The sequence below is a fragment of the Seriola lalandi genome, unplaced genomic scaffold (assembly GCF_002814215.2).
Source record: "Seriola lalandi dorsalis isolate HSWRI2012SDOR001 ecotype SW California unplaced genomic scaffold, Sedor1 jcf7180002052274, whole genome shotgun sequence".
In the NCBI taxonomy this organism is placed as follows: Eukaryota; Metazoa; Chordata; class Actinopteri; order Carangiformes; family Carangidae; genus Seriola; species Seriola lalandi.
The window spans coordinates 1001330-1028161 of NW_019522827.1; the positions used below are offsets into that span (position 1 = coordinate 1001330).

Sequence of the window (26832 nt, forward strand, 5' to 3'; positions counted from 1 at the left end):
GTAATCTAAACATACTCTACACTCATATCAACCTAGGAACCTTTAGCCAGGATTTTTTTTGTTTTTCTTTTTACATGTGTTACTATGTCTATATACCTCCTTTTCATGTAATGAAGAAAAGTCAAAAACGTCAATCAAAAAAAAAAGACAAATGTGAGTTTACAGGATGCATTTTTAATGGGGAAACTACAATAAAAACAGTGCAACAAAAATCAATAAACAATTCAGGGTATAGCTAAAATATAGAAACAGATCATATGACCAGAATATTTGCTTTAGCCAGGGACTATCTCTGGGGAAGTGGTGGCATATTTCCTGTGGGAAATGTTCGGACTGGAGACAGTGAATTATAATTATAAATGTACATATGATGGAAGATGTTTATTTTGAAAATATTGACATTTGACACCATGTCTTCCAGAGTCTGAGTCTGTTGTAGGCGTCAATTGTCTTCAACAACAACACAAGTTCAAAAATGACTGTCACATAGTGCTACTGTTCTTAAGCAACAGCATAACTTGATGTCTTCACACTTCAAGGTGAAATTAGATTTAAGGTTAACCTTTTCATTTGTAGACAGTTATATTCTTGGAAGTTGAGCCATCGTTCCTGTGGCCTCTCACCCTTCAGCCACCATGCCACCCACCTCCCCCACCATCTCCTCGACTGTCCTGTCTGTCTCCTGTGTTCTTGTGGGAAAAGCTGAGCTCCTCTCTTCTTTCTCTTCCTCTCCTTCATCCTTCTTTCCTTCCCTCGCTCCCTCTGCTCCTCTTCTACTTGTTCTACACAGCATGAGGAGAGCTCCTCTGCATCTCTTCCTGAAAGAGGGATCACAGGCAGCGTAGAGGAGAGGGTTAAGGCAGGAGTTGAGGTAAGCTAAACAGGTGACGTAGGGCTGAGCAGCCAGTAAAATCTGATCTAAAGAACAGGAGTATGGGACAAAACCAAATTCTAGCAGCATGGACACAGTCTTATTAACATGCAGGGGCAGCCAGCACAGAAAGAAGGCCATCACTAAAGTGACGATGACCCTGAGGAGTCTGCGCTGACGTCTGCGGTCAGGGCGAGGGCCCTGTCCAAAATGCCTGCTGAGGAGCTGGGCCAGTGAGCAGTAGCAGACCAGCAAGATGACAAGAGGGAGCAGGAAGCCAATTAGAGTTGATTTAAGACTCAGGGCGGCCATCCACCACATCTCTGCCCTCTCTTTTTCTGCCTCCTCCAGCTCTGCTCCCATCAGCATGGAGTAATCCATCTGGCAGGAGAGGAAGACTGATCCAGAGTCAGCAGGCTCTAGCTGCCAATCATCCTCAGATTCAGAGTCTAGCTCCACCTCCTGGACGGAGCGCAGCAGCAAACCAGGAAGCGCCAACACCCCCGCCAGCGCCCACACTCCCCCGAGTATCCACAAAGCCCTGCTGGGGCACCTCCGCGGGGCATGGTGGCCGGAGTGGCGGCGTCCGGTCAGAACCCAGTACCGCTCCACACTGAGCATGCTGAGGCTGAACACGCTGGCATACATGTTGAGAGCAGTGAGGAAGCTGCTGATTTGGCAGAGGGGTTGCCCAAAGGGCCAGTGGTAACCCATGGCTGTGTAGACAGCCCACAGAGGGAGGGTCACAAGGAAGCAGAGGTCAGCCAACGCCAGGCTGGCTATCAGAGAGTCTGTCAGTGAGCGAGAGGGGCGAGGCATGGAGGGAGGATTGGAGGGGGAGGTGGAGGCGGAGGAGTGAGAAGAGGGTCTGTAGTTTTGTCCCGAGGAAAATCCACAGTTTTTTCTCTCGTGCTGAACTCTACCAGGTCTGTCAATGTTCTGCTGACTGCTTCTGAAAATGTGGGCGCAACAAAGCCTTCCAACTCCAGTTTGTTTTTTCTCTCTGGTCCTCGTTCTCCTCCCCTCAGCTCGGTCCAGGTAGACCCAGAGCACCAGGGTGTTGCCGAGGCAACCAACCAGGAAAGCCAGCAGGTAGACAGATGGGATGATGGAGAAGGAGGGAGACCAGTCGGTGTAGTCGCAGTGGAAGAGGGGAGGGGGAGAGGGAGAGGGGGAGATGAGGAGGTCAGCATCTGACATCTGTCTGTCCATCTCCTGTGTTTTTCACATAAAATGAGTTTCCATTAAAATCACAGCAGGCTGCAGTGCTTTCCTGCTGAGACGGAAGTTATTAGGAAGTCGATTAGAAGCAAAAGGTCAAAACTCCTGCACTGGTACAACTGTTTTAGATATGAGGTTTTGGGTCCTGGTTCCAGTTGTGAATTGGTTGTCCCCCTTTTCACTTTCACATCTCCTTCTGCACCTCGTGAGATTCATACACCTTTCCCACAGAAGCAAACACTGTAAATATTCTACACGCATAGCTTATAACAAATCAAAGTTTAGCTTCACACAGATTAGTCAAGGAGTTTAGTCTTAAGATGAATCTGTCCTGCACACAACCCCAAAATGTTACCGCGTGTAATTTTAGCTCCTCTGATGCTCATCCTACTCCTTTTTTAAAAAAAACAATTTTAACACCTTCTGTGACTTTGCTGCCACCTTTAAGCTCACAGCTTTTTATTCTTACTGCACACTGGAGAGGGCGCTGCATCACATCAGAGACCAAGGCAGTAACAAAAAAAAAAGGGATCTGAGTAGACATATAAAGTCAGATGAAATGGAAACACTAAAGTTATCCTAAATAAGGGCCAAGTCCTGTGAGGAATCACGATGAGGCTCTCTACAGACACTTACCTCAGGCTGCAGCTTTGATGAAATCCTCGCGGAAATTCTTATAACTGTGTGATGATCATTGAGGAGCAAAAGTCAGTGTCTGCCCTCTCATCCTGTCTCCTCTCATTTCACTGTCTCTCAATCTCTGCATCTATACTGTGTCAGCTGAGGAAGGTGTGTCTTCTTCTTAAGTCTGAATATATATACACAGGAGCGTGCGCGCACACACACACAAACACACACACACACAGGGCCCTCCTTTCTCTTGTTCTTAAACCCAGACCACCCCTGCAGAGAGTTACGAGACCTGCAAACACCCCCCGCTCAACACAAACACACTCCCCTCCCGAGAGACACAATAACCCCCCCCCCCTGTGAACACACACAAACTCGAGACACACAAACAGATCCCACCCCGATTCTCTGTGCTGCTCATATTCTCTATGCAAAGACACAAACACATCCAAACGCACATGACAGTACACAAGCGAGACACACACACACACACACTCTTTGTTCCCGGATTCTCACACGTTCAAACACATGGAGGTCAAATGTAACAACCCACACTGAGGACAAACAACAGCTAACAGCCCTCACACGCATCGTCAGACCACAATGTCAGAGTAGAGGAGTGGACGTGTGTGTGAGGCAGCCTTCATGAATACATGTAAAGAAAAAAGGCCTTCACACCATGATCTGTACACACCCGGTGTAACAAAAAGAAAGGTTTTCAGATGAAAGTAGATGCTCACTCACAGCTGTGTTGTCTCTCGCCATAAGGAGGCTGCCACTTCACAGCACAAAACAAATCTGTTCAATGACAGTTTTATATGTTGCATAGGCTAAATGCTGTTTCAGGCTTTTTCCAGCCCACCAGTTTTGAAAGCAGTGTACTCATCATTCAGTTTTATTCAGGTTAACAGGCATTTATTAAAAGTAAAGGTCAACAGAATCCAAGGTTTCCAGGTAGTTAATAAAGAGTCCTCATATCTTGTACTCAGCAACCCCTCACTTATCTCCACTGTGACAAGTCTCTCAAAGAAGATGTCGACATCATCGTAACTTCACCCTAGAAGATGATAATAAAACATAGTTTTCATGGGACATTAGAGGCTTTTCTTTTTTTTCTTTTTGTTCCTGGGAGATTCTAATAATAATGAAAAATAATGCACTTTATTTATAGAGCTCTTTTCATACAAGAGATGTAGCTCTGCTTTAAAATAATGGCGATTTTAAATGCTGTTTCTCAACCACAGTTACCGTTACATCTAAGATGGACAGATACTAGGTCAGCATGGGGTACAGTGTAAACACTGAAGATGATCCAACATGTAAACAGGAAGTGTTTGTTTCTATAGGGGCAGAGGTCACGCTGCCATCAACCTGTTGTTATGGAAACAGATGTTTCTAAAAAACATTGGTCTTTTCTCTCACTGAGACATGCCAGTGTGTGTACACACACACACACACACACACACACACACACACACACACACACACACACACACACACACACACAACTGTACTTACTGAGAGGGAAAGAAAGAAAGGGTAAATATAACATTCATTGAGGGGGAAACAGTGGCTGAGCGTCACAGTGGGAAACAACAGGGTTGGACCAATGGAGATGCACATTGTGCTGTAAGACAGCACTTATTGTAAAAAATATTGTTTCTATACTTAGCACGATCCAGCGCTCATTGTGAACATTTTGACATGTCCCAGCAGGAAAGCCACAGGTGTAAATCATAAAGTTAACAATGCTGCTGTTGTTCATGCTGGCTCACTGTCACACTGCCTTCATTAACCAGCTGAATAAAACAGACCTATCATCAGTGTCCATAGTAGCACCTGTGCCCTTCATACTGTAGCAGGTCAAAATGTCAGCGATAAAAAAAAAACAAAACTTTATTTGTGAGAGTGTTAATTTATTTGTTTTAACAGTTACAGTGGACGGAGCCACCAGGAAGTTTTTCTATTCTGGGTGTGCTTGATCAACCATTCTCTAAGCCAGCCTGATAAAAGATGTCATAATATGCCTATAAAAGGCTTTTGGCACAGATGGGAGTTAGTGCAGTCAGCTGTAACCTCTGTTCATCCAAAATTAGCAATAGGCTTGAATTCAAGATCTGAAACATTAAACATATTAAATGACTGCATTGTCCTTAAAATTTGGCTTTGATCACAGTTGAGATGTTGTTAAAGCCCCTAGAACACAAGTGTTCTCACTTCTTTTGGTTCATTAGATCACCTCTCAGGATGGTGCAGACACTCTGACATGGACTGAATGGAACAGAATCATCATTAATGCTATTTTTCATGCCTGTGCACTTTTCTTCACTGACACTGTCACACTCCTGTTCTGTTTTTTTTTTTTTATAGCTTCTACAGTGGGACTACTTCATGGCTTTTGGCAGCCTCACATTCAATTCCCAGCCGAACTACAACCCTGAAAAGAGTTGGCTGTGCCGGTGACGGCTACTGCTGCTGGTTACTGGCTTTTCAAACATGGTAATGGTTTGGACACTTGTACAGGGAGAAAGATAAGAATTTGCATAATATGCCTGAGATGGTATGAGGCTGACTCCACACAGCAGGACAGCTTTTCAGAGGGATTAAATGCACCGTGGGGACATAGTGCACTTTTCGTCATGATTGCCCACATAACATATCAAGGCCTGATCTGCCTGGTTATCGTTGTGATGGCAGGAGCTGAGGTGCAGGAAAGCTTCTCTCCTGAGTGTAAACAGTTCCTGTACATGGGCACACAGCCTCGAGGGCTCGAGGAGCAGCCGTTCAAGAAGATTTGCCAGTTCTATGAGGGAAAACCTCGATTTGTGACTCTGTATGACACCTTCAACCACATCCCTGTTTATTCTGCGTACATTTTCAAGCGCTCAGACGGCTCCAAGAAAGTAGATGTGCCTTGGATGTATGAGCCACAGGTAGGGGTGTTTTTTGTATTTGCTGTTTATGCAGCTTAAGACTTTAAATATGAAACATTTCAGGTGTGTATGGGAAGAGATTTTGGAGCAACCCTTCAGGAATTAGTCATATTTGGGAATTTATTTATTGTAATCTATTTACTGTATTGTAAACAGATTTTTTTGCTTTTTAATAATGACATTGTTCATCCTGGCAGCTGTCCACAGTGTCTGGCCCCAGAGACATGCAGCAGTTCCCTTCTGAAAACATTCATAAGAGTTTTGAAGATGCACAGGCCATCCTCGACGACTACTCTAACACTGTCATCTTCGAGCGTGGACAGCTGAATCCAGACGAGCACCAGGCCCATCCCGACGACAAGGCAGCCACCTACACTCTGACAAATGTGGTCCCTCAGGTGCGAGAGTTCAACATTGGTCCCTGGAAAACGCACGAGCACACCATCCGCAGGCGGCTCAACAACTACTGCCGAGGCAGCGCCTATGTGGTCACCGGGATCACCACCTCGGGTCACACAATCCGCCGCCAGAACATCAACCGCCTGGGCATCCCCACCTACTTCTGGTCGGCCTACTGTTGTATTGATTTTGACCACAATGCACCGTACTCTGAGCGCTCCAAGTTGCCAACGTTTGCAGCTTACGGGCTCAACGACAGCGAGAATAATAGGGTTCAGGAGATGACGGTGCAGCAGCTGGAGGACTTCCTGAAGAAGGTCACTTATGTTCAAAGCTCTTTCCAGATCTTCTATGACAACTGTGTGTCTCCTAATAGTGCCAACAGTGGCCTGCACCTGCTTTGAAAACATGAGGATGGTCCATCAGATTTAGTATAGCTTCATATTTACATCACTGTCAGTAGGATGCAACATTTAGCAGCTGATTAAGAATGAATCATTTCATAATATCATATAATAATATTCATTTAAACTGATCTATTAAATAAAAAGAGTGGCTCACATAGCTTTGATTTCTATTATACAATTAAGTTTTGCAGGTAATTGCTCTGTGGGTTTCAGATTTAGGAAATAATTTCATTTTGCTTGGGCCTGACATGTTCTTCTCACCACTAGCACCCTGATTTGCTTAATAACTAGACTAATCTTTACTTATATTACCCATTACTTACTCTGTAGATTTTGTTGAAAAAGAAAAATACGCAGTAGAACAGGATAATCTCACTTACTGGCTTTTCAGAGATGCATTTCTACTGAAGAAGACCTGAAGATGATGTAGCTGAAAGCTCTGAAAAGCTACTAAGTGGAGCTTTGAGCTTAGGTTTTGTGACATACAAAATGTACAGTCCCCAATGTTGGCATATGAAATAAAAATCTCAAGTAATATCTGAAACTTTACTAGTTCTCCATATATTTTCCTTGGTTATAATTTCAATTGTGTTGGATTAGATGGGAGAAGCTTAACAAGCTTTTGTTGTGCATACGCTCACTATGATAAACCCACAGCATACGGGGCTGTACTCTTCATTCACTTTATCTTATCCTCTTCATGACTGGGAACTACACCTGCCTGTGTAAGCCTTTTGTTCAGCACAGACAGATTAGACCAAGAGTTTTACATTTTCACATCCAGCCTCTTAAGCTGCAGCATTACTCTGCTCCTCTCTTTGTAAGACTCAAGACAAATTCAGCAAAAACCGAGACAATATCCCCATTTCATTTAGGGAGTTTTTTCCCTATAAATGACAAGGCTATTAACATTATGCATATTTTACTTATTTGTTTTACTTCTAGATGTGATAATGTGTTTCTTGATCAGAATAAAAAGCAGTAATGAAGTGGGTTCTGCGTTTGTGGTGGGGAAACCCTTTTGTTTACATTTGGATCACAAACAACACAATGATAAAAATTGAGTTTAAATAAAGTGAGATGTAAAAATAAAAAATTATAATGTTTCTCCCATTACCATTCCTCTGGACCTAGTCAGACCTCTTTAGTTGTGCTTTGTAACAGCAGGTCATAGATGCTACAAACATTACCATCAAAACATAAAAATAAAGAAATGATCCAAAACTAGGAGGGCAGACATGGCCCCAGGGTGAGTGATATGATTAGTAATCGCATTTGGTTTGAGGAGGCAGCTGGGTCCTGCCAGCTGGCATATGCCACAGTGCCAGATGGTCAGCTCCACAGTGTCTGTTTTGACCAGCAGCAGACTGATAAAGAGCCCAAAATACATTTCAGATCCTTCATTGGAGAGACACTTAGCTCTGACGGCCAGTAGAGGGAGACAGTGTAGGTCACATTAGTGGTTAAAAGGCTTTCTGTGGGGGAGACACACCCTTGTCTTTCTGTATAAAAAGATTATTACTACATAGAACTATTTCTAAAACCCTCATGATGGAAAGAAACCAAGTTAAGACACAGCACCACATTAACAATAACAATCAATGACAGACTGCACATGGTAAACGCAACCTTTAAATAATGTTTTTATTTCTCTTTTCATTCAATTTAAAAAAAGAAAAAAAAAGAAAAAAAAAAGAAGCAAAAACCCATTTCTGTACAAACCAGGCATGCTGGTCAGCCTGTGCAGCGGGGATTACTGTATGTGAGAGCACTCTGAAAGCACAGGGCTGACTTAAGTCGCTGTCAAAAGATGCTGAATCGTTGCAGCAATGAAACCTTTTAGAGCAAGTAAAAACATTATTTAAAAAAAAGAAGCAGTTGAATAATGGTATTTGTTGCTCTTTGTACTTCAAAGAAATAACATTTGGGTTCACATAGAACCCAATCACTCACTCACATACTCTCTCACACACAATACACTTAAAACACTCACAACGGTTAGTAGCCACAGTCGTCGGGTGTTTTGCAGCCTGCAGCAGCAGTCTGGTCAATGCCGGAGTGTGTTTTAGTCTCAGTTGAACCAGGTGGTGTTGAGCTGCGTCTGTTTTTTGATGCTGGTGTCCAACTTGAGGACCTCTCGGATTGCCATAGTAGCATACGTTGAAGGAGGCAGAGAAAACTCCATCCGCAGAGCCCGGTACTTCCCCTCTGTTGGGTAATGGAAAGAAACACTGTACTGTATGTATGCAACATTAATCTGAAACTATTTAGATAATCAGTTGTTTTTTTTTTCTCAAAATGTAACAATTAGTAAAATTAATATCTTTGGGGTTTTGGGACAAAAACAAGATATTCCTCTTTTGTTTTGTCTCACTGGACTATGAGAACCTCTGATGGACATTTTTCAATCTTCTGACATTAATCTGACAAAATAATCAACAGGTAATAATAAAAATAATCGTTAGTTACCGCCCTACAAACAACCTTGTGCTCTTGATATCTATTTTATGGAGTCAAGACATGAGGTTACTGATTCATGCATCTTTACACCTTATAATATTTACATATTATTGGCTTTCTAAGCGTATGCCACCGTCATCGAAGTTAAAAAAGGAAAAACCCCAGGGCTGCAACCAACAGTTATTTCCATTAAACTAATTATTTTCTCCAATAATCATTTAAATGTCAGAAAACAGTGAAAAAGGAAATTTCTCAGAGCCTGAGGTGGCGTTAGAAACATATTGTTTAGTCCGACCAACAGTCTACAACCCAAAGATATCCAGTTTACCATGATGCAAAACAAGAACAAGCAGCAATTTCTCATGCTGGGCCATCAACTATTTGGCATTACTACTTGAAAAATTTATTATTTCTGCTCTAGAAAACTGATGGACATGGTACAGTCCAGCTATTGCATGTCCTTGTCTCAATAGATCTAGTTTTTATTTAAAAAACAACAGAAAATGTGAAATCTTACCAGTGAAGATTTTGAGGATTTTTGTGGGTGAAAACAGCATCAACAGGCTTAAGTTTGACCATTTATTGTTTTTATTTTTCAATAGCTTTGAAGACCTCTGCTGCATGCTCAGCAACTAATTTGCATGGTGTCACAATTTTTTCCCCCCATCGTCTTTGAAGTAGAAGCGTATTTTGAGCTGCCCTTCACTGGACCTTATTTACTGTAACCTGCTGTTACAAGAAAACTGTTTTCTTTGGAGCAAGAAATAAAATCTGGACAAAATCTGTTTAAACTGATCTCCTACAGTTTTACACATGTAATAATAATAATAATAATAATACATATATTTATAAGTGTCCAACTAGGTGCATAAACTGATTCACAACCATGAACAGCTACATTTCTGAGTCTTGCCGGAAATCTTTGTTGACTCTCCCTCATTTCCTCTCTACTATCTGTAATAAATTCCCCGAAAAGGCTTTTAACTGAATCACACTGGGAAAAACATTTGATGGTGGTCCACAGATCTACCCAGAAAGCAGTTTAAAGACAAACAGGCAAACATGAACTTACCTTTGTTGAAGACTGGGGCAGGTTTGTTCTCCAGTTTCTCAAAATCACTGTGCACCAGGGAGATCCTGGGGTCGTCATACTGAATCACCTCCCTGCACACAACAGACAGAAACACCACAACACACCAGTTTATATAGACCACTATGCACAATTACAGCACTGAAATAACCGCAGTACGCAATTAACAGCTGCATTATTTTAAGTGTTGGTGCATTTAAAGATAAGACACTGGAGAGGTCTGCTAACCAGCTGACATCGCTGGGTCTGATGATGATGCGTCTGTAGGCTCCAGCCAGAGAGTAGTCCTTCACTTTGTGCCTCATGTTGTCGATGTCCAGCTTGTCTGCAGAGAGCAGCTCCCTGTAACCTTTACCCACTGACAGAAACACATAACAATTATTGATGATGCAACACAACTAATTCAAATATTTAATATTTTCCTTTCATTTATGTTTCTGCTGTAGATTCACTTAATACGTTCCTTTAATCCTGTTTCTTCTTCTAGTCAGTTCTGATATGTTTATTTTGTTGTACATTTCTTTCATGTACCTTTTTATCAGCAGTTTTTCTTGTTAACATTTTTACCCATTTAAGATTAAAAGAGTTTAAAAGCCCCTCGGGTGAATGTCTGGGTATGTAAGATAGAGGAACCATGTGTGACCATATTCGTGTATTTATTGGTGTTAAAACCACCCAATGTTATTTTTACAGCTATCAAAATCACACAGAGCCGCTTCTTACCGTGGTGAGCGGGGTAAATGACATCAAACCCAGGGAGTGGCATCACAATGTCATGGATGGTGTGACTCTCAGCCTCCTCTGCAGACAGCACATGTGCTGTGGCTTCATGAACAGATCACAGACAACGTCAATAGTCAATAATCAATAATCAATAATCCCATGATTATTACACACATTTTACATGATTTGATATTTGCCACAGTCGGTCAAACGACACTGATTATTGGTTGGAAATCTGCAATATTATATCTCCTATAAACCTAATTCGGATAATAGCAGGTTGACAAATTGGAAATGCTTTGTTTTGGATGCTTTTGGAGGACCTACAAAATAATAATAAAAATAATAATAATAATAATAATAATAACATTTTGGAAAACACTTACAGTTTATTAGTTAAAATGTTTAATATATTTAAGATTCTTTGGATAAGATTCTTTAAAGAAGCTACAGTGAAAACCATTGTGAGAAATGCATATTTGCTGTCTAGCTGAAAATTAAATGAGCATCAATAATATGCTCTGACTGTATGTAAAATATGATGTTAGCTTAGTGTTGCATAAAGACTGAAAACAGATGGACATGGCTAGCCTGGCTCGGTCAGAGGAACTAAATCTGCCTACCAGACCTGTTAAAATGTAATTTCTTATTTGTTTAATCCAATCAAACCCTAGAAAATTGGGATTTTCACATAAGAAAGAAAAAAGGCCTATTTCCCAAAATGTCAAAATCAACATTAGTGAGCTGAAAGAAAAGATGAACCACTAACTTCCTCTGAGCACCAGGTCCCCCTCAACCGCCTTCAGGCCGAAGGCTTCGATCCTCCGGCTCACCATCGTGTTCCACACCACGCTCTGGTAACTGTGGATGTACATCAGACGGTTGTTACGGGGGATCTGTTGGGGGAAAAGAAAACAGCAGTCATCAGAGAGAGTAGAAACTTGTCTTGCTGGATGTAAATAAAACATTGGTTAATGTGTTAATGTACTGAGAGCTCTTTTCCAAGTAGCATCCTGCTTTATCTCATTCATCCGGTTATACATGGCATCTGCCCAATGTAACTGGAATTTTTGGTAACTTTGGACTCTTTTTTCATGTTGTTCCATTATTAGCATAAAACCAACCAGTCCAAAGGCGGTGACGATGTTCTTCTTGCCGTACATAGACAGGCCTCGCAGCAGCTGCCCCTCCACACAGCGCTTGTTGGGCAGCTTTTTCAGGGCTGCCTCCGGGTCCTGAGTCTTCGCCCACTCCTCCCTGCAGCGGACCAGGAACTCTTTCTCTGCTGAAGAGAGCAATAAAGATGGAGGAAAAATTTTAAATACTTTACAGAGGGAAGAAAATAGAGTAAAAAATAAAAAATAAATCAAAGTTTGTTACCTCCAGGACGAGGTTTCAGAATCAAATCCACCACCTCGTTCCAGTCATTTCTCAAGATGGCTCTGTCCCAAACAAAAGGAGGAAACAACACTTGAATAAACCATCCTGTCATAATTCATGCCAGTGTTTCTATGTCACGACCTTACCTGCCGACGTGCTGCGTAGGCACAGCTGTGGTGCCGAAGCGCTGCATGCCATAATAGTTGATGAAACCTGTCTGCTTGAGGGATGTCAGGGCCTGATGGACCTGCTCATCTGTTCCTGAGATGTTCCTGATACACAAAGACATCAACAAGTTATACAGTGTTAACACACACTAGACACAGTATGTTCAGAGAGAATACTGTATCTTTTTTACAAAATGGAGGCAAGAAGCAAAACTAAAAGAAAAACTAGATAAAAGGGATTTCCAAATTTAAATAAAAATCCGGGGGACTTCGCCCACAGATCTGAGAGTTCACCGACATGGCGGTGAAAGTGAATTAATTTAACACCAGGAGATGCTACAAGACTCACACTGAGGTAACAGTTTATTACTTATTCGTCAGTCATAGAATCGTAGACGTAGTGTTTGTTAGCGAGTGCACTTTGACCATAATGATTACATCAGAGAACTAGAATATGAACAAATTTAAACGTGGTCCTGCAACGTAGTTAGGTAGCCCAAATTTGAGGTATGACTCGATTCTATTGTGTAGTATGTTCCCCTCTTTTTGTTAGCAAACTACCCAACTACTAATTTTCATTAAGATTTCAACTGTCTGGACGTGTCCTCCAGTTTACAGCTACTCAGCATCCACAGCAAATCACAGGAATGAGGTATAACACGTTAACAAAACTCCTGTCTGACCTGATGACCACAGTGAAGTGGTTTCCCTGCAGCTCCCCGAGCTTTAGAGGATGGTTTTTGTAGCTAAAGTTTCCCAGCTTGAGGTTCATGAGGCACTTGTTGAGGTGAGCCAACCTCTCCGCTGTGATCCTGTTGGGACACAGAGGAAAGATTTCTTTAATTACTGCTCCAGAGCAACGAGCTCATCCACAGATCATCTGCCTGATAACGGCAGAGACACCTCCTGCACTGGCAGGATGAAACATATTCAGTATCAGCCATTCACAATCATCCTCAGAAAATTTGGGGAAAAAAAACAAAAAAACAGCACTAAAATGTAGTGATTTCCCTTCAGTATCACACAAACTCACTTGAGCACAGCAATCTCCTGCACAGTGATGGCTCTCTTGTCCTTGGTTCCCATGTAGGAAAACATGTTGGGTCTGAGCCTAGAAAGAAATGCATCGTCATAATGGTTCTATACTACAAACATTTCACTGGGCAAATAGACTATTGGTCTATCTCCAATTGCTATATGATCACTTTGTTACAAAGCAAATGAAAAGTGCTGCAATCAGACCTGAGGAACTTTGAAAGCACATTGATGGCGTCCATGGTGTCTTTATTCTCCTTGTACAGGACAAAGTGGCAAAAACTGCCACGGTTTTTGGGCCAGAAGTGTTTCCTTGGTGCTTTTATGGACACAGAAAAAAAAAGTTGGACTGAAATACAGCGCAAGAATACAAAAACTTTTTTTTTTTTTAAATAATTTCCCAATATTCCTGCTATACTATACTATATATTTTATTCTTCCATACAATTCTGAGCATGGTTACCTCAATCAAAACCATCTTTGTGCCAAAAACCTCAGCTTTTAATCAAGATCATTTTCAATCACTATATTGCAAGACGAGATGGAAATTAAAAGAGTATCTTAAGCACAACTAGTTACCAACACACAACTCAATGCGGGTTTTAACCACTTCCTCTGTGCTGTGTGGAGAATAGGTTCTTACCTGCAGTTGTTTTGACCTCTATCCACCAGAGAAGAGCAAAAGGAGGATAGAATAATGTTACTAAGAAAGAGATTCTTATGGACTGTGGGGCGAGTTGTCAGAGGTGAGGTCTCATGCACGGGCCTGAGAGCGGAGCGTGGGATTTAAATGGTTTATGCAACAAAAGGTGCAGGTTTTTTTTTTTTTCCCCAATGCACCATGATATTGTGTCTCTGCTTTCCTTATTTTTGTTTATAGCGTTTGGTCTGACCAAACCAAGTCATAATCTCAATCAGAGCATTCCACTGAAAAACAAGGTCAGTCCATAACCAAAAGCTGCTGGTTAAAAAAACCACTATGAGTAAAGATCTGGGCAGAATCATGCAGGTGTGTGGATCATGCTCATGCGCACAAGAGCATGCATTGTATTTTGCTCTGGATTTCAGCTGTGACCACATGCATTGCAGCAGACAAAAAACAACATGCAATAAATCCTCTCTCTGATCTTTAAATTAATTGACTGGTTATAGACGGTCTAAGACTCGCTCGCTGTCCTGTCGCCTCTCTACATACCTGCTAGAGCTTTCTTCCCAGCAGCGTGATATGCCACTATGAACTTGCGCCCTTCCTTTTCTTCTGTCTTAGTCTCCAGACCAGGAAACTGGGTCTTGATGGCTTTGTGAACCAGTGTCCTCTTCTCTTTTGTATCATCCATCACCTACAGAAGTTAAGGAAAAGGGTAAGGGCATTACATGAGTTTTAATTGATGTCATAAAGGGATCCAGTAAGCATAAACTTACTTCAATGGAGACATTGCCCTCTTTATTCTTGAAGAGCTGCAGCTCTCCGAGCTCCTTCTTCTGCTCTTCAGTCAGGACATCAGATTCGTTTGGCTGCTGTTCAGCCTCTGGGACTTCCTGACATAGAAGAAACAACACAGAGAAGCATCATCTGACCTGATCCAGGACTGGAGAAAACAGGTTAAATGTTTCCTTTAAATATCAGTTTTGGAAACATTGTCAATATCATTTACAACGATTTTTATCACCATGACCTCAAGTCTAGACGTGTGATGAATTTGAAACATGGCAACAAGTTTACAACAAGTTTAATCTCTGACTAGGTTCATACTTGAACAACTATGCATGTTAGTAAAAGATTAATGAGACAACTTGTGATTGAAATTTAATCCAGTATCTTACCTCGGCCACGGCAGGGATGGAGAGGTCGTCTAAATGCACTGTCTTTCCTTGTTTGTTGATTTCATGCACCACAAAATCAGAGTATCTGAGGACAAACCACAAGAAATCATCTGTTAAACAAACCAAACTGAATCATTCTGAGGAAACTTATGCAAAATATTTACTGACTCTTGAGGACGAACCTTTCCTTCAGGATTCCTGAGAAGCCCTCATGGTCACTGACGTACTTCAGGATGCCCACATCCAACTCAGTGAGACCATGCTTCATCATATTGGCAAAGGTCTCCCCATCCTCCTCTCCTTCGCCCGCCTCGCCCTCAAGCTCCTCCTCCTCGTCTTGGTGGGGAGGGCCTCCATTTTCGTGATCACTCTCTACTCTGGGTTTCTTTGATGGTGTGTTTTCGCCTTTGTTCTCTGGACAGCCTCTCTTCTCTCCAACCTGGACAGGCACAGGCTCTGACTCAGCCATCAGAGCCAAACTGGAAAGGGAGAGGACACAAAAAACATGTTTTAATTCAAAAATATAAACAGAGGACAGTTAAGGGGATACCCTACCAATTTTGCATTTGAAATTTAGGTTTACTTATCATGGGGAATACTCCTATTGGGAAAAACATTTGTATAATGTCTTCCGTGGCTCTGGAAGGAGCTTTCTAAAAATACACTGGTGATGTGATTTCTGCCTTTATTAGGTGGGGGAACAGTACAGAGCTGAAAGAAAACAAGGAGAGAGTGCAGAGGGGATCTTTGTTGACATGCTGCAAAGGACCCTTACTGCACTTGAACCAGGGATCGGGATGTTTAGATCACATGGTCAGCAGCTTAAACCCCTCAGCCACCAAGACGCCATAAAGTCCCAATTGGACTAGATTTCTTTCTCTAAGTGAGGTGGGATTTAACATGATCAACTCTGTATGTGGGTGACTTTTCTCTCCCACCTCATTGATGTTACTGTCTTTCTATGAGCTCGCTGGCCCTCCTGTAATTTATATCCGGTCTAAAGAACTGCCTGTGAATAGACAACACATAGGTTAATTTGTGATGTTTCAGAGCCAACATGACAGTGGGGAAAAATAGCCATAAGAATGTATTCATCTGGCAGATTCTTTTGTCCAAAGTGACAAATCAAAGCCACATTAGATCAAGGAGGAATCTTCAATTAAAAAAAAGAAATTGTGACACAAGGCCATATGGGGCTTGTGGGTGCATGAAGTAATATATAGGTGCCTACCAAATCACATTTTTTTAGAAAGAGCTAGACAGCGATCAAGAAGATAGCCTGCTGACCGAGTCTAATCTGATAATATCAACACATATTTATTATGTTAGGTTTGTTAGTAATATGATGCTGCCTAGTCAGCAGGACTCTTGCATCCTTGCTTTACATTAAATCACAATGTAAATCATCACACTTGACATGTTTGTAGCTGTGTGTAAGCTAAAGTACTCTTCCTCTTAATATCAGGAAAACTTGGCCTACGCTACATCATTTTTGACTATTCACATGTTTCTAAAGTCTGTGGAGGTGTGGGGATGTCACTGAAATCAGCTCAAAAAACAGCTGTTAACATTGCACTGCGGTGTTAACACGAGTAAAGACAACAAAACTGACGTTAATGGCCTAGACAATGATGCAACTTACTTACCGTTTGTGTGGATGAGGCAGCAACAGACAACTGTGACTCAGGGAAACACGTCTCGTCTCTGAGCTGATGAACACCTGCAGAGACTTCTTCACGGACCCGAGCTTGACGCAGCCACTAAGAGACATAATGGAGATACTGCTGAGCACTCAAAAAGTTAGCAGAGCTGCTAGCGTATCGGCATGGCCATCGATTAGCTGGCTAACACCACTGGTTGAGGTTAGCGTAGCTAGCAGCAAAGCTAAGCGCAAACCTCGGTGTAAGCAACATGAAACGCGTTGTTGTTTCTTCCCAGAAAGCTGCTTTAACATACCTGTGTCTGGTGAGGTTTACAAGATACCGGAGCAGGATTCAACGACAGCTTTTCTCACACGTGTGTGTATGTGTGTGTGTGTGTGTACGTGCCGGATACAGATCCTACCCTAAAGCCCGCCCACTGTATATGTGTGGTTAGAGACCAGTCAATCCTCGAGTTAGCTTTACTCAAAGATTGTCTATTTTGGAAAAGATGAACAACTCAAAAGCAAAAACTGTCACCCAACTTGTAGTTTCTTTTTCCCTTTTATGCCTGCCTTGAAAAGCACTTTGTAATTTCTGATTTTGATAAGTGCTGTATAAATAAACTTATTATGGCCTTTAATGAGCTAACCATCAGGGCTCCAGAGAAGAGAGGAGTCCATGACCAGTCCAGTGGTCATGATTAGCTCAGACATGTAGCCTAATATCAGCAGGGTAATGAGGAGAAAGTGCTGTAGAAGTTGTTAGACTTTAGAGATTACAGCTAGTAAGATGAAAAAATGACAGTTTTATGGATATGGACAAAACCAAGTTACAGTGACATAGTTTTTTCCACGTCACTGTACCTTGCTAGTTTCTAGTTTCCCAGTTTTCTATGATAGGCTATTAAACACACCTGTTCTGAAAACAAAATGATGAGCATTTTTCACAATTTTATTTTGATTTTCCCCTGAGACGGACATAGGCTTTGAATCTATTTATCAATTGTATTTTCGTGAGGCGCTTTGAGAATGTGGCACATTTGACCCTCACTGCCCTATAGCGAGGGGCACAGCTCTATGTCTCCTGTGAAGGTTGACACGCGGAGGGCACGACAACGGCGCCGTGGCTTAGTTGGTTAAAGCGCCTGTCTAGTAAACAGGAGATCCTGGGTTCGAATCCCAGCGGTGCCTTTTAACCATAGAGGTGTTGAATGCCCTCGGTTTAACCACATGGATTACTCACTGAACGTGAAGTAATCTGTGGTGCTAAAATACACAATAAATCAAGCAGCGATAACATTAACTCAGTGAAATGAGCCAAAACCCTCCCACCACAGATCACAGATCTTGTTGTGCAAGATACACTCAGGTGTCAGTTTATTAGGTACAGCTAGCTAGATGCCATGGTAAGACAATTTTATGTCCATAATATTTAAGACAAGAATTAAGAACTGCCCCTTTATTGCAATAATTGGTGACTTCAGTAGAAAGCCAGATCACCTCTCAGTGGCTTAAGAATGTCTTTTTTTCTGAAACAGGAAAGATCATGTGTGACATGATAGGCAGCTCTGACAAATTATTTGGGAAATATCAACCATTTATTTTACTTTTTATTTACTTTCTTATTTATTTTGTTTTCTTGTTTGAACATTGACATGGAGAGATTGATGCTATGTAAGGTCAGTTCTTATCAGAGTGAAAGGTAGGGGAATGTGAGGATACTGAAAAATAATTAAAAGAGTAGGAGTATTATGATTTTACTTTTAGACTGTAATATTTTTTAAAAATCTGTAATAGTTTGTAATTCAATGGAACAGGGGAATGTGATTGGCTCTTAAATATGCCTGTTAAACCTTTACTCCCCAATAAAGAACTTTATTAGCAGGCTTTAGTTTTTAGTGCTGATGCAATGTATTGCCTTATGCTGAGAGGCATTCATATTTTTTACCATCCTTTTCGCTGAGGACAGATGATAGATCACCTCCAAAATGACGATAAAGCTGAATCAGTACCTCAGTTCTAATAATATATAAAGATAGGATGTATTACTGTGGTGCTAGATGGCAGTATAATTAATAAACTAGCAAATAAGTCAGTTTGTCTGTTTGGCATGGTAAATTACAGTTCTCTTAAAATATACTGTTTTTTTTTTCTCTTTGAGCACATGAACACACATCTGCTTTCAAACAGTTATATCTAAGTGCTGCAATCATGGCTACACTTTTGTAGCAGACAAATACGGCTAATTAGTCGTGAGGGTTAAAGTCCTTACCTTGACAGGTAAGGACAATACTGGCTGATAATCCTCCATTTTGCTAATATCCCATTCGACCATCATTAGTATTGCCAATCACATTTTACATGAGTGAAAGTATAATTTAACTGAATGGTGAGCTGCAGTGATTAAATAGCCGACCAACTCCCTCGTGAAGGTGCGGAAATTCAAATATTTTGGTAGGCTACTTGAAACCCTTTGCTGTCACTTTTCCATCTTATGACTTCTAAATTAAAATGGGAGTAGTGGTAAGTTCAGCAGTAAAATGTCCCTGCTTATGATTCTCTGCATAGACTCACTAAAGCCGAATATATCCCATATTTAGATATGAAATGTCCCTGAGCAAAAACCTGTACGATATCCTCTTTCAGTTACTGCTGCTAAGTGAATGAAATGAGAGAGAAATGGGTGGTTTACAATGACAGAATCCAGGATGGAGTTACAAGGTGTCAAATCATATTTTCTGGTAATGGTGATATGGATTTGCAAATACAGTTAGAGGGAACAAAGCCTTGTTAATGCCTACACAGTCTTTTACTTGATATTTGAACTCTTTTGTAAACATGTAAGGGGCTTGAGATTATAACTATTGCACCTCTAGTCACAAATGTGGACCTTGGCACTCTGGTAATGAAATCTTTTGTGATCTCAGACTTAGCAAAGGAGCTTTATGTGGTCTTAACAGATATTGTTATCCATAAACACAAGTCCAATTCTCAATTGTCTGTAGGGAAACTAAAAATTTCACATTATTAATGACCCTGCTGTTTCTCATAATAACCTCGAGTAACAGATCTGTTGAGCATCATGAAAGATTGAAGATGAGACCCGATAAAACATCAAAATCTAAGTCAAATGTCCAACAAACCTTGTTGAAATAGCACAAAGCAGAGTAGGCTGTAGACAGCAATACAAAAAACACACAACTCGCTATAAATAATATAGAAGCAGCACCCCGGGCTTGCTACCAAGCTTTTGTAGTGATACAGTACATAGGTGCTTTGTAAAAGTGTAACGCAGCTGAGGAGAACAAGATTAGGTTCACTGCTAAACTGCTGCACCTCAGTTTTGTTTCTTTTTGGCTCCCTGTGTTGCTTTAAACATCATGCAGTAAAGTAGGTTGCTTTTCTTTGAGACAAAATGTCTATAGTGAGGTCTTAGCTTATCATTTTAATATAATAATTTTTTTTGGGGTATTTTATACTTTTATTAGAGAGTCAGCAGCAAAATGACAGGAAACACGGAAAGATGGGGAATGACATGCAACATAAAAGCAGCAACGTTATAGTTCATGATCAGCATGCTGTACCCCCAGGCCACCAGGGCAACCAAATGCTATCCATGTAAAGAAATATTATCTACTGAAGAAAAAAAGTGAAATATCACAAGTATTTTTTTTACAATGTTATATTACCTGCAAAATTCAATTGAAGTGAAGTACAGACGTTTTTGCAATATTTAACAAAGGTAAAAGTCAGCATTTCATTATTTGTTCATTGGTCAATTTTAACCACTTTATAATTGTAGACTAGTTTAATCTACAGCAGTGCGTCACACTTCATAACTGCTTGACAGCTGCTCATGTTTTGAATGTAAAGTGTGGAGAGCAAAGCAGCACAAACTGGAAATACTAAGTGAAGAAAATACCTAAAAACTGTAGGCTACCGAATGAGGCTACAGTTCTTCAGGAAAATGTACTGTAGTACAAGTAGCCTAACCTATAGGATTTAGATTTTCTTTTTCTTTTTTTGAACGATGAATTTTGTAAATTTTTCTTGTTACATTATATTTTCTACCATTTCATGAGGGATAACCACACTCAGAAAAAAACTCTATCTATCAAATACATTGTGCAGTTGTGGCGCAGGTCCACGCAGGACTGCACGCGACTCCAGCTGCAAACGACAGAGGGAGCGCGTGTCATCCAAAGGTAGAGAGGTGTGTGTGTGTGTGTGTGTGTGTGTGTGTGTGTGTGTGTGTGTGTGAGAGAGAGAGAGAGAGACAGAGAGAGAGAGAGAGAGAGAGAGAGAGAGAGATTCCGGCTGCTGCCGCCGCTCTGCCTGCTCCTGCTGAGGGGAAGAGGAGGAAACATGAGCTCCAGGAAAGGTGCGTATCCCTCAGCCTTTAACTCGGCTTTGCTACCCCACTTCTGGTTGTTTTAAACATGAAAGGTGGCGGAAGTTACGCCAGTAGAAAGCCTACTAGGACTCGCTACACGACGCTAAATGACCCTTGCCAGCCAGATTTAGAGCCTGATGATGTGTGTTTGTTCTCTCTCCCCGTCCCTCCTACACCCTTCCCCGTACTCGGACGTCGGTCATGCCCGTGGATAAACGCACCCTCACTCCGGCAGTGATGGCCATTCAGGCCAGAAAGAGGAGGCCGAAGGGGAAGAAAGACAAAACGGGTCACCATCGGAGGTAAGCGGGGCGGCGGCGGTTGGGGACTGCACGACGTAGTGAGAGTGAACGTGAAGTGTTTGTTTGCCGGGGTTTGGTTTGTTGACAGCGGGTCCTTCTCCGTGTGACGCCGGCGCTGCTACCGGTGCGTCGGCGGTGTAGACTGTGCGCACATATGGCAAAAGGCGTGTATTTTCATCCCACAGACTGGCTACTGAGCGGCGTGGGAAGTTGCCATTTACGTTGAAGGTCTCAGACTGGGTATCTGGACGCTGAGGTCCCCACAGGTCCAGACTTGACTCCCAGCAATATTTGCATCCACAGTTCTTTAGCTTTTTACGTTATTTTGTCTCTCCAGTGCTGATGACCTCTTGATTGATTTTTGCACCGGGGGTTGCAGAGGGAGCTTTGATAGATGTGACAGCTCATTTCCTTGGCCCCTTTGCAGTAGTGATGGCTGTGCCAGACTGATGGGGAGTAAAAAAAAAAAACCCTCTATATTTATCACCTATTTGTGAATCTCTCTAACGGTGTTTGATTATGTAACTTTTCTTGAATCTGTCAGAGCATTGTTTCCTGGTGTGTGTATGTGTGTGCCTCTGGTTTTGTTAGGCGGTCTTGCAGGGACGATGCACGGGTATTTCAGCGTGATATCCCAGGCGTGAGTGGTTGCAGCGGGCTGGCGTGTGAGCAGCGCAGTGGCTCTGTAAAGTGCATGCGAATTGGAGTGGAGAGAGTGGGGGCTTACTTCATGGCATGATGCTATTGGAGCGACGTCACCGGCAGCCGAAGAAGGCATCAATTAGGTGATACCAACGGTGCGACCACCCCAGGGGGCTGCTCATTGCCGGGTCCTGGAATGTGCTGGAATTCCCAAACACCTGCGCAAATCAAATTGGCCTAAAGAAAAAAAAAAAGACTATAATACAGCAAAGAGATGTTTGTAAAAAAGTGCCCATTCATAAATTCAGTTATTCCCATATTCGGTCTTAAAACATGAAAACATTATATCAGTGGTAGATTCATTGCACCTGCTGTATTTTCACCTAGCCTATTTCGGGATTTATTTTCCTGGAGCAGCTGTCTTCAAAGTAAAAAAATGATTCCTGTGGGAGTCCTGAGATTGGTGTCCTGTTGTGGATGTGGTCTTGCCTTCTGGCCAGTGTCCCAGTGTATGCTGGGATATATACAGCAGGGCTTAACCCAGAGAGGGATTAGGCAGGCAGAGGAAATTAGTAAATCTGACAAAATAAGTCTTTATTCAAGACCATTCTTGATGATGTTTACAATGAAGAAGGTCTTAAACTAAAATGTATTTTCATTATTGATTAATCTGCTGATTTAAAGAGCTTGAATAAAATGGAACTATTTTGATAATAAATTAATCATCAGTCAATTTTCAAGCAAATCTTGTGATTTCATCTTATTAAATGAGAGTATTTCCTGTTTTTCTACATCATATATCATCGTAAACTGAGTGTCTTGTGTTAGACAAAACAAGACATTTGCAGATGCACCTCTGGCCCTGCACATTTGTGTGGAATATTTTTTCACAATATTTTGGTGCTAATCAATTAAGCAATTAATAATACAAAATAGGCAGATTAATCAATAATGAAAATCATCCTTAGTTGGATCCCAGCAATCAAAAATCCCCCAAAATTATTCAATTTACTCTCTTGTAAGACAAGTAACATTCTCATATTTTAGACACTGGAACCATGAAATGTTGGTGGTTTTGCTTTGTCAGTGATTTAAATGATATTATTTAACCTTTTTTTGTTGATTTACTTATCAATTAATCAACTAATTGTTTCAAATCGACAATAAATCGACATAGGCTCATACTCTCAAGCAATGTGTGTTCCAAAAAAATCAGTATTTGATTTGTATTTCCAGATGGACAGAATTTAAATTGCAGTGCATGTAGATACTGTAATTTTTCCTCAACAGTGATTAACACGGGGCATCATCAGAGAAGGATCAAAGAAGAATTTCTACCATTCAGTCTTTAGTGTAACCCATGCCAGTCAAGACAGCTAAGATATTTTTAGCCCAAATGATGCTTCTTTTAAGGCCTATGCTAAAAGATTGATAAATCTGATCATAAAATTTTGGACTTGAGTGAAACCATCTCTCCCTCTCCGACAGTTGACCTCTCTTATAAAGAGAAAATTCATTCTTAAGGGTTGTGATATGCTTTGATCCAAATTGAAGGGGGCTCACACAGCTGACACAGGCTTTGTGTTCAGAAACCACAACAAACACACGTCACTATGTGCTGAGGTGAATAGTGGTGTTTAGACTCAGCTTAGCCTACAGTCAATGCTTCGTCATTTGACTTTGATCTCTTCTGATTTGAGCTGATACAACTTCCCATGTTTGAGCTCATTCATTCAGACAAACAAACACATGAATGCACATAGATAAAAAATTCCCAGCTTTAAGATGTGTCTATTATATCTCACCCCTGACTGTATGACATCTGACCTGACCTCACTCAGTCTGGCAGACAAACACACACGCTATCAAACACAGGGGTAGGAGAGATTTAATTAGAGCTTAGAGGAACAGATCAAGGTGCCTTGATGAGGACTTTACTAGAGACTGTGTGTGATATGATGTTTGCATATGGATGCAGGTCAGTTGTCCTTATACCAGCATCACATACAAGACTTATGTGTGGTCTGTGCTATTAAGATTGGAAAAGGTACGTTGTCGTGCCCTAACAGGTGCAACAAAATACATAGTTGTATGTATCTTTTTAATAGAGATTTTTTAGTAGAGATATGACAGGAAATTATGGGATAGAGACAGAGAGAGAGAGATGGGGGGGTGACATGCTACAAAGGAGACTTTGCAAGTCATGGTCAGCCCCTTAAATTGCTTGGTCACCAGGATAGATGCATCAAAACTGTTTTTACACACCAAAACAACCCTAAAAAGAGACTTTATTAGGCCAAGAATGTGAAAAAATCTGTTAGGGGTGTACCAAGGGTGTGTTGGGCATTTTAACTGCAATGCATAGTTTTTAACAGCATTAATTATCTAAAGATACATGAGATGTTTGTGCTCTGCACTTTCCAGAGATCAGTTATTGTTGGCTGGACTGGCCACGGGCCAACGCTACAGCTGTGAACATCTGTCACTGACTGACTGACTGGGTGAGTGACAGAGTTGAGTGATCAAGTTACACCATTGGTCGGCCAGCCAAGTGTTGGACTTCCCATTTGCCGTTGCTCTGTCAAAATAATTTGGCAGGAACACTTTCTATTACGTCATTAGCAAATCCACAGTTTTGTGACCAGGGCCTTTATTTACCTCAACTGCAGAAGGTAACAGGTCTTTATTAGAGGCAGGTCTTTATTTCTAATTCCTCTGTTTTATATGTATAATTGATCATAACAGTGTTTTAGTATGATGCATCATTTTGTTCCACTCCCATTTGACCTTTTAAAGTTACTGCATAATGCATTAAAACAAATTCAACATTTCCTGTACCCGTTTCAAATTAAAACTCCTCTAGCATTTCAGTGCTGGCATTTCTGTTAACACACTATTCAGATCTGCTAGTTTCTTTAGATTAGCAGTTACTGATGGCCTCTTTATCTCTCTAGCTCTCTTGCTCGGTGTATGTAATTCCTCTTAAACAAAACGCTACAAACAACTAGCTTGCTAGCAATGAGGTAGTTGTTGTTTCCTGTTGGGGGCACCACCCATATATTGTCCAGCCATATATGTGGTTTACACCTAGTCTTGGCATGGCAAAGCAATTATTTATATGCTTTGATTTTCTGTTGATCAGGTTTGAGGTTTGAGTTCCTGTTGATCTTTTCATTGTTTGGGCAGTCATGCTTGCTGGCGGTGTGGCTCTGCAGTTGGCAGAGTCCGTTAGTCTGTCCAGACCGTAAGATCTCAAAAACTACTGAATGGTTTGCAATAAAATTTTGTTCCGTCATTCATGGCACCTAGAGGATGAATGCTATGCCCTTTATGATCCTCTAGCTTTTCCTGTAGTGCCACCAACAGGTTGACACTTTTGGTTTTGAGTGTAATATCTTGACAACAATTTGAATGGTAATAGTCAATACAAAATTGACATGTAATAATATGAACCTGAATAAGGTTATTACCTGAATTGTTGTGGATTTTATAAAACATGGAAAAAACATGCTGTTGATGAAACATAAACCCAGCTGAATGAAACATGCTGAGTAATGTAAATTCAACAAAGGACCACACAGTTATGATTGTATAAGGCAATCTACACAGTGTATTTGTAGATTAAGTGATGGCACATTGACAGTTGTTTATTTACTGAATCTCATTATTATCTATTGGGAAACAATAGATCAGTCATCTTTTATTTGTCACGCACAGTGTCTCCGACACTATTGATCAGATACTGACAGGAGGTGTGTTGCATCTCAACACTGTGTTTCAGGATTTTTTTCAATTTCACTTTTCACAGATTCAATAACAATGTGACATGTTTATTGCTGATTCACCCAGAGGCGAACGGCATCGTTTGTGAGGGACCATATGTTCAGTGTTGTCTTGACCTTTTTAGATGATCAGCACAAGCAGTGAATGAGTCACATGTTTGAGCACAGCTGCATGAACTGCTGAGCAGAGCACATTTATAAGCAAAGACACCAATCTATTGGCCTTGCAGCTACAACTCTGCTCTTTAAAGTCTTTCTCCAGCTTTTATCACCTCTGTTCAATGTGCTGACCACACACCATCTACCAGGCTGGGGCAATGACAGCAAAATTCAAAGACTCTACTTGTGATTTGTAAAGTGCTCTTGTGCTTTGGTATTATTTATTGGATATATCTACTAAAATAACATGTTAGTCTTTGTGTGTCTGCAGGTATGGTCTGTAGGTGGAGGTCTGTAGGTGGAGTAGAAGGAGATGCTTTGAACTTGGTTGTGGCCCAAAAGAAGGTTCACACCGAGTTCACTTGCTTACGCCATCTGTCTTCATCATCCAACTTTTGCTTTTGTTGTGCTTTGATGTTTAGATTTTCGCCTGCACATAGTAACCTGATATTATCACCTATTTCAGATCAACAGATTTGTTGTTCTTGCAGTCTGTCTTGCTGATGTGGCTGTTGCTTCTCAGTCTGTGTGTGTGGGAAGCGAGATAGTAGACTAGAGTTTAGATGTTCAAAGATTACTGGTATTGACTCTTTAGTAAAGTTTTTACTTACATGGTCCCAACCCGAGGCCAAAAGAAAAGAACCAACCCATCTGTGGTGTTATGCAAGGTGCAACAAGTTGGGGAAATAATAATATAGATTTAGCATTTTCTAATTAATCATGCCGCATCGCTTGTGGCTACATACTTTCTTATAGGGCTGAAACTTGCGCT

The 26832-nt window shown here is 41.2% G+C and overlaps 4 protein-coding genes and 1 non-coding gene across 9 annotated transcripts in view; 3 read left to right on the forward strand and 2 right to left on the reverse strand.

Moving 5' to 3' along the window:
• Positions 1 to 185: 185 nt before the first annotated feature.
• Positions 186 to 2131, reverse strand: aplnr2 (apelin receptor 2). Its single transcript, XM_023400389.2, has one exon. The coding sequence runs from the start codon at positions 2081 to 2083 to the stop codon at positions 620 to 622; it is 1464 nt and encodes a 487-aa protein (XP_023256157.1). The 5' UTR covers positions 2084 to 2131; the 3' UTR covers positions 186 to 619.
• A 3230-nt stretch (positions 2132 to 5361) lies between these two features.
• Positions 5362 to 7005, forward strand: LOC111650347 (endonuclease domain-containing 1 protein-like). The gene is made up of 2 exons (XM_023400224.2): positions 5362 to 5655; positions 5853 to 7005. Exons 1-2 carry the CDS (start codon positions 5362 to 5364, stop codon positions 6456 to 6458), a joined length of 900 nt encoding a protein of 299 aa, XP_023255992.1. The 3' UTR covers positions 6459 to 7005.
• A 1075-nt stretch (positions 7006 to 8080) lies between these two features.
• pus7 (pseudouridine synthase 7) lies at positions 8081 to 17207 on the reverse strand. The gene is made up of 17 exons (XM_023400352.2): positions 17097 to 17207; positions 16787 to 16900; positions 15323 to 15619; positions 15141 to 15225; positions 14739 to 14855; positions 14512 to 14656; positions 13524 to 13635; positions 13315 to 13392; positions 12965 to 13093; positions 12261 to 12386; positions 12115 to 12176; positions 11859 to 12019; positions 11504 to 11630; positions 10735 to 10836; positions 10240 to 10369; positions 9994 to 10085; positions 8081 to 8669 (listed from the first exon to the last, which is right to left on the reverse strand). Exons 3-17 carry the CDS (start codon positions 15607 to 15609, stop codon positions 8533 to 8535), a joined length of 1890 nt encoding a protein of 629 aa, XP_023256120.1. The 5' UTR covers positions 15610 to 15619; positions 16787 to 16900; positions 17097 to 17207; the 3' UTR covers positions 8081 to 8532.
• A 692-nt stretch (positions 17208 to 17899) lies between these two features.
• Positions 17900 to 17973, forward strand: trnat-agu (transfer RNA threonine (anticodon AGU)). The gene has a single exon. It is a non-coding gene; the product is annotated as a tRNA-Thr (tRNA).
• Positions 17974 to 21039: 3066 nt separating this feature from the next.
• The window catches only part of srpk2 (SRSF protein kinase 2), a 70933-nt gene continuing 65140 nt past the window's right edge, over positions 21040 to 26832 (forward strand). Inside the window, exons 1-2 of one of the 5 annotated variants that reach the window (XM_023400193.2) lie at positions 21040 to 21163; positions 21411 to 21477. In XM_023400193.2, the coding sequence (XP_023255961.1) occupies positions 21148 to 21163; positions 21411 to 21477 (83 nt within the window). In that variant the 5' untranslated portion in view covers positions 21040 to 21147. Of the gene's footprint in view, positions 21164 to 21334; positions 21478 to 26832 lie in introns of those variants that run through there. The other 4 variants (XM_087172292.1, XM_087172289.1, XM_087172290.1 and 1 more) reach the window with 4 other exon arrangements.

Coding starts and splice junctions, on each gene's coding strand:
- LOC111650347 (XM_023400224.2), top strand. CDS start 5,362: ATGATTGCCCACATAACATATCAAGGCCTGATCTGCCTGGTTATCGTT. Junction 5,656..5,852: donor CTTGGATGTATGAGCCACAG/GTAGGGGTGTTT, acceptor TCATCCTGGCAG/CTGTCCACAGTGTCTGGCCC.
- pus7 (XM_023400352.2), bottom strand. CDS start 15,609: ATGGCTGAGTCAGAGCCTGTGCCTGTCCAGGTTGGAGAGAAGAGAGGC. Junction 13,094..13,314: donor CAGGAGATTGCTGTGCTCAA/GTGAGTTTGTGT, acceptor GTGTCCCAACAG/GATCACAGCGGAGAGGTTGG. Junction 8,670..9,993: donor TGCCCCAGTCTTCAACAAAG/GTAAGTTCATGT, acceptor ATTACCCAACAG/AGGGGAAGTACCGGGCTCTG.
- aplnr2 (XM_023400389.2), bottom strand. CDS start 2,083: ATGGACAGACAGATGTCAGATGCTGACCTCCTCATCTCCCCCTCTCCC.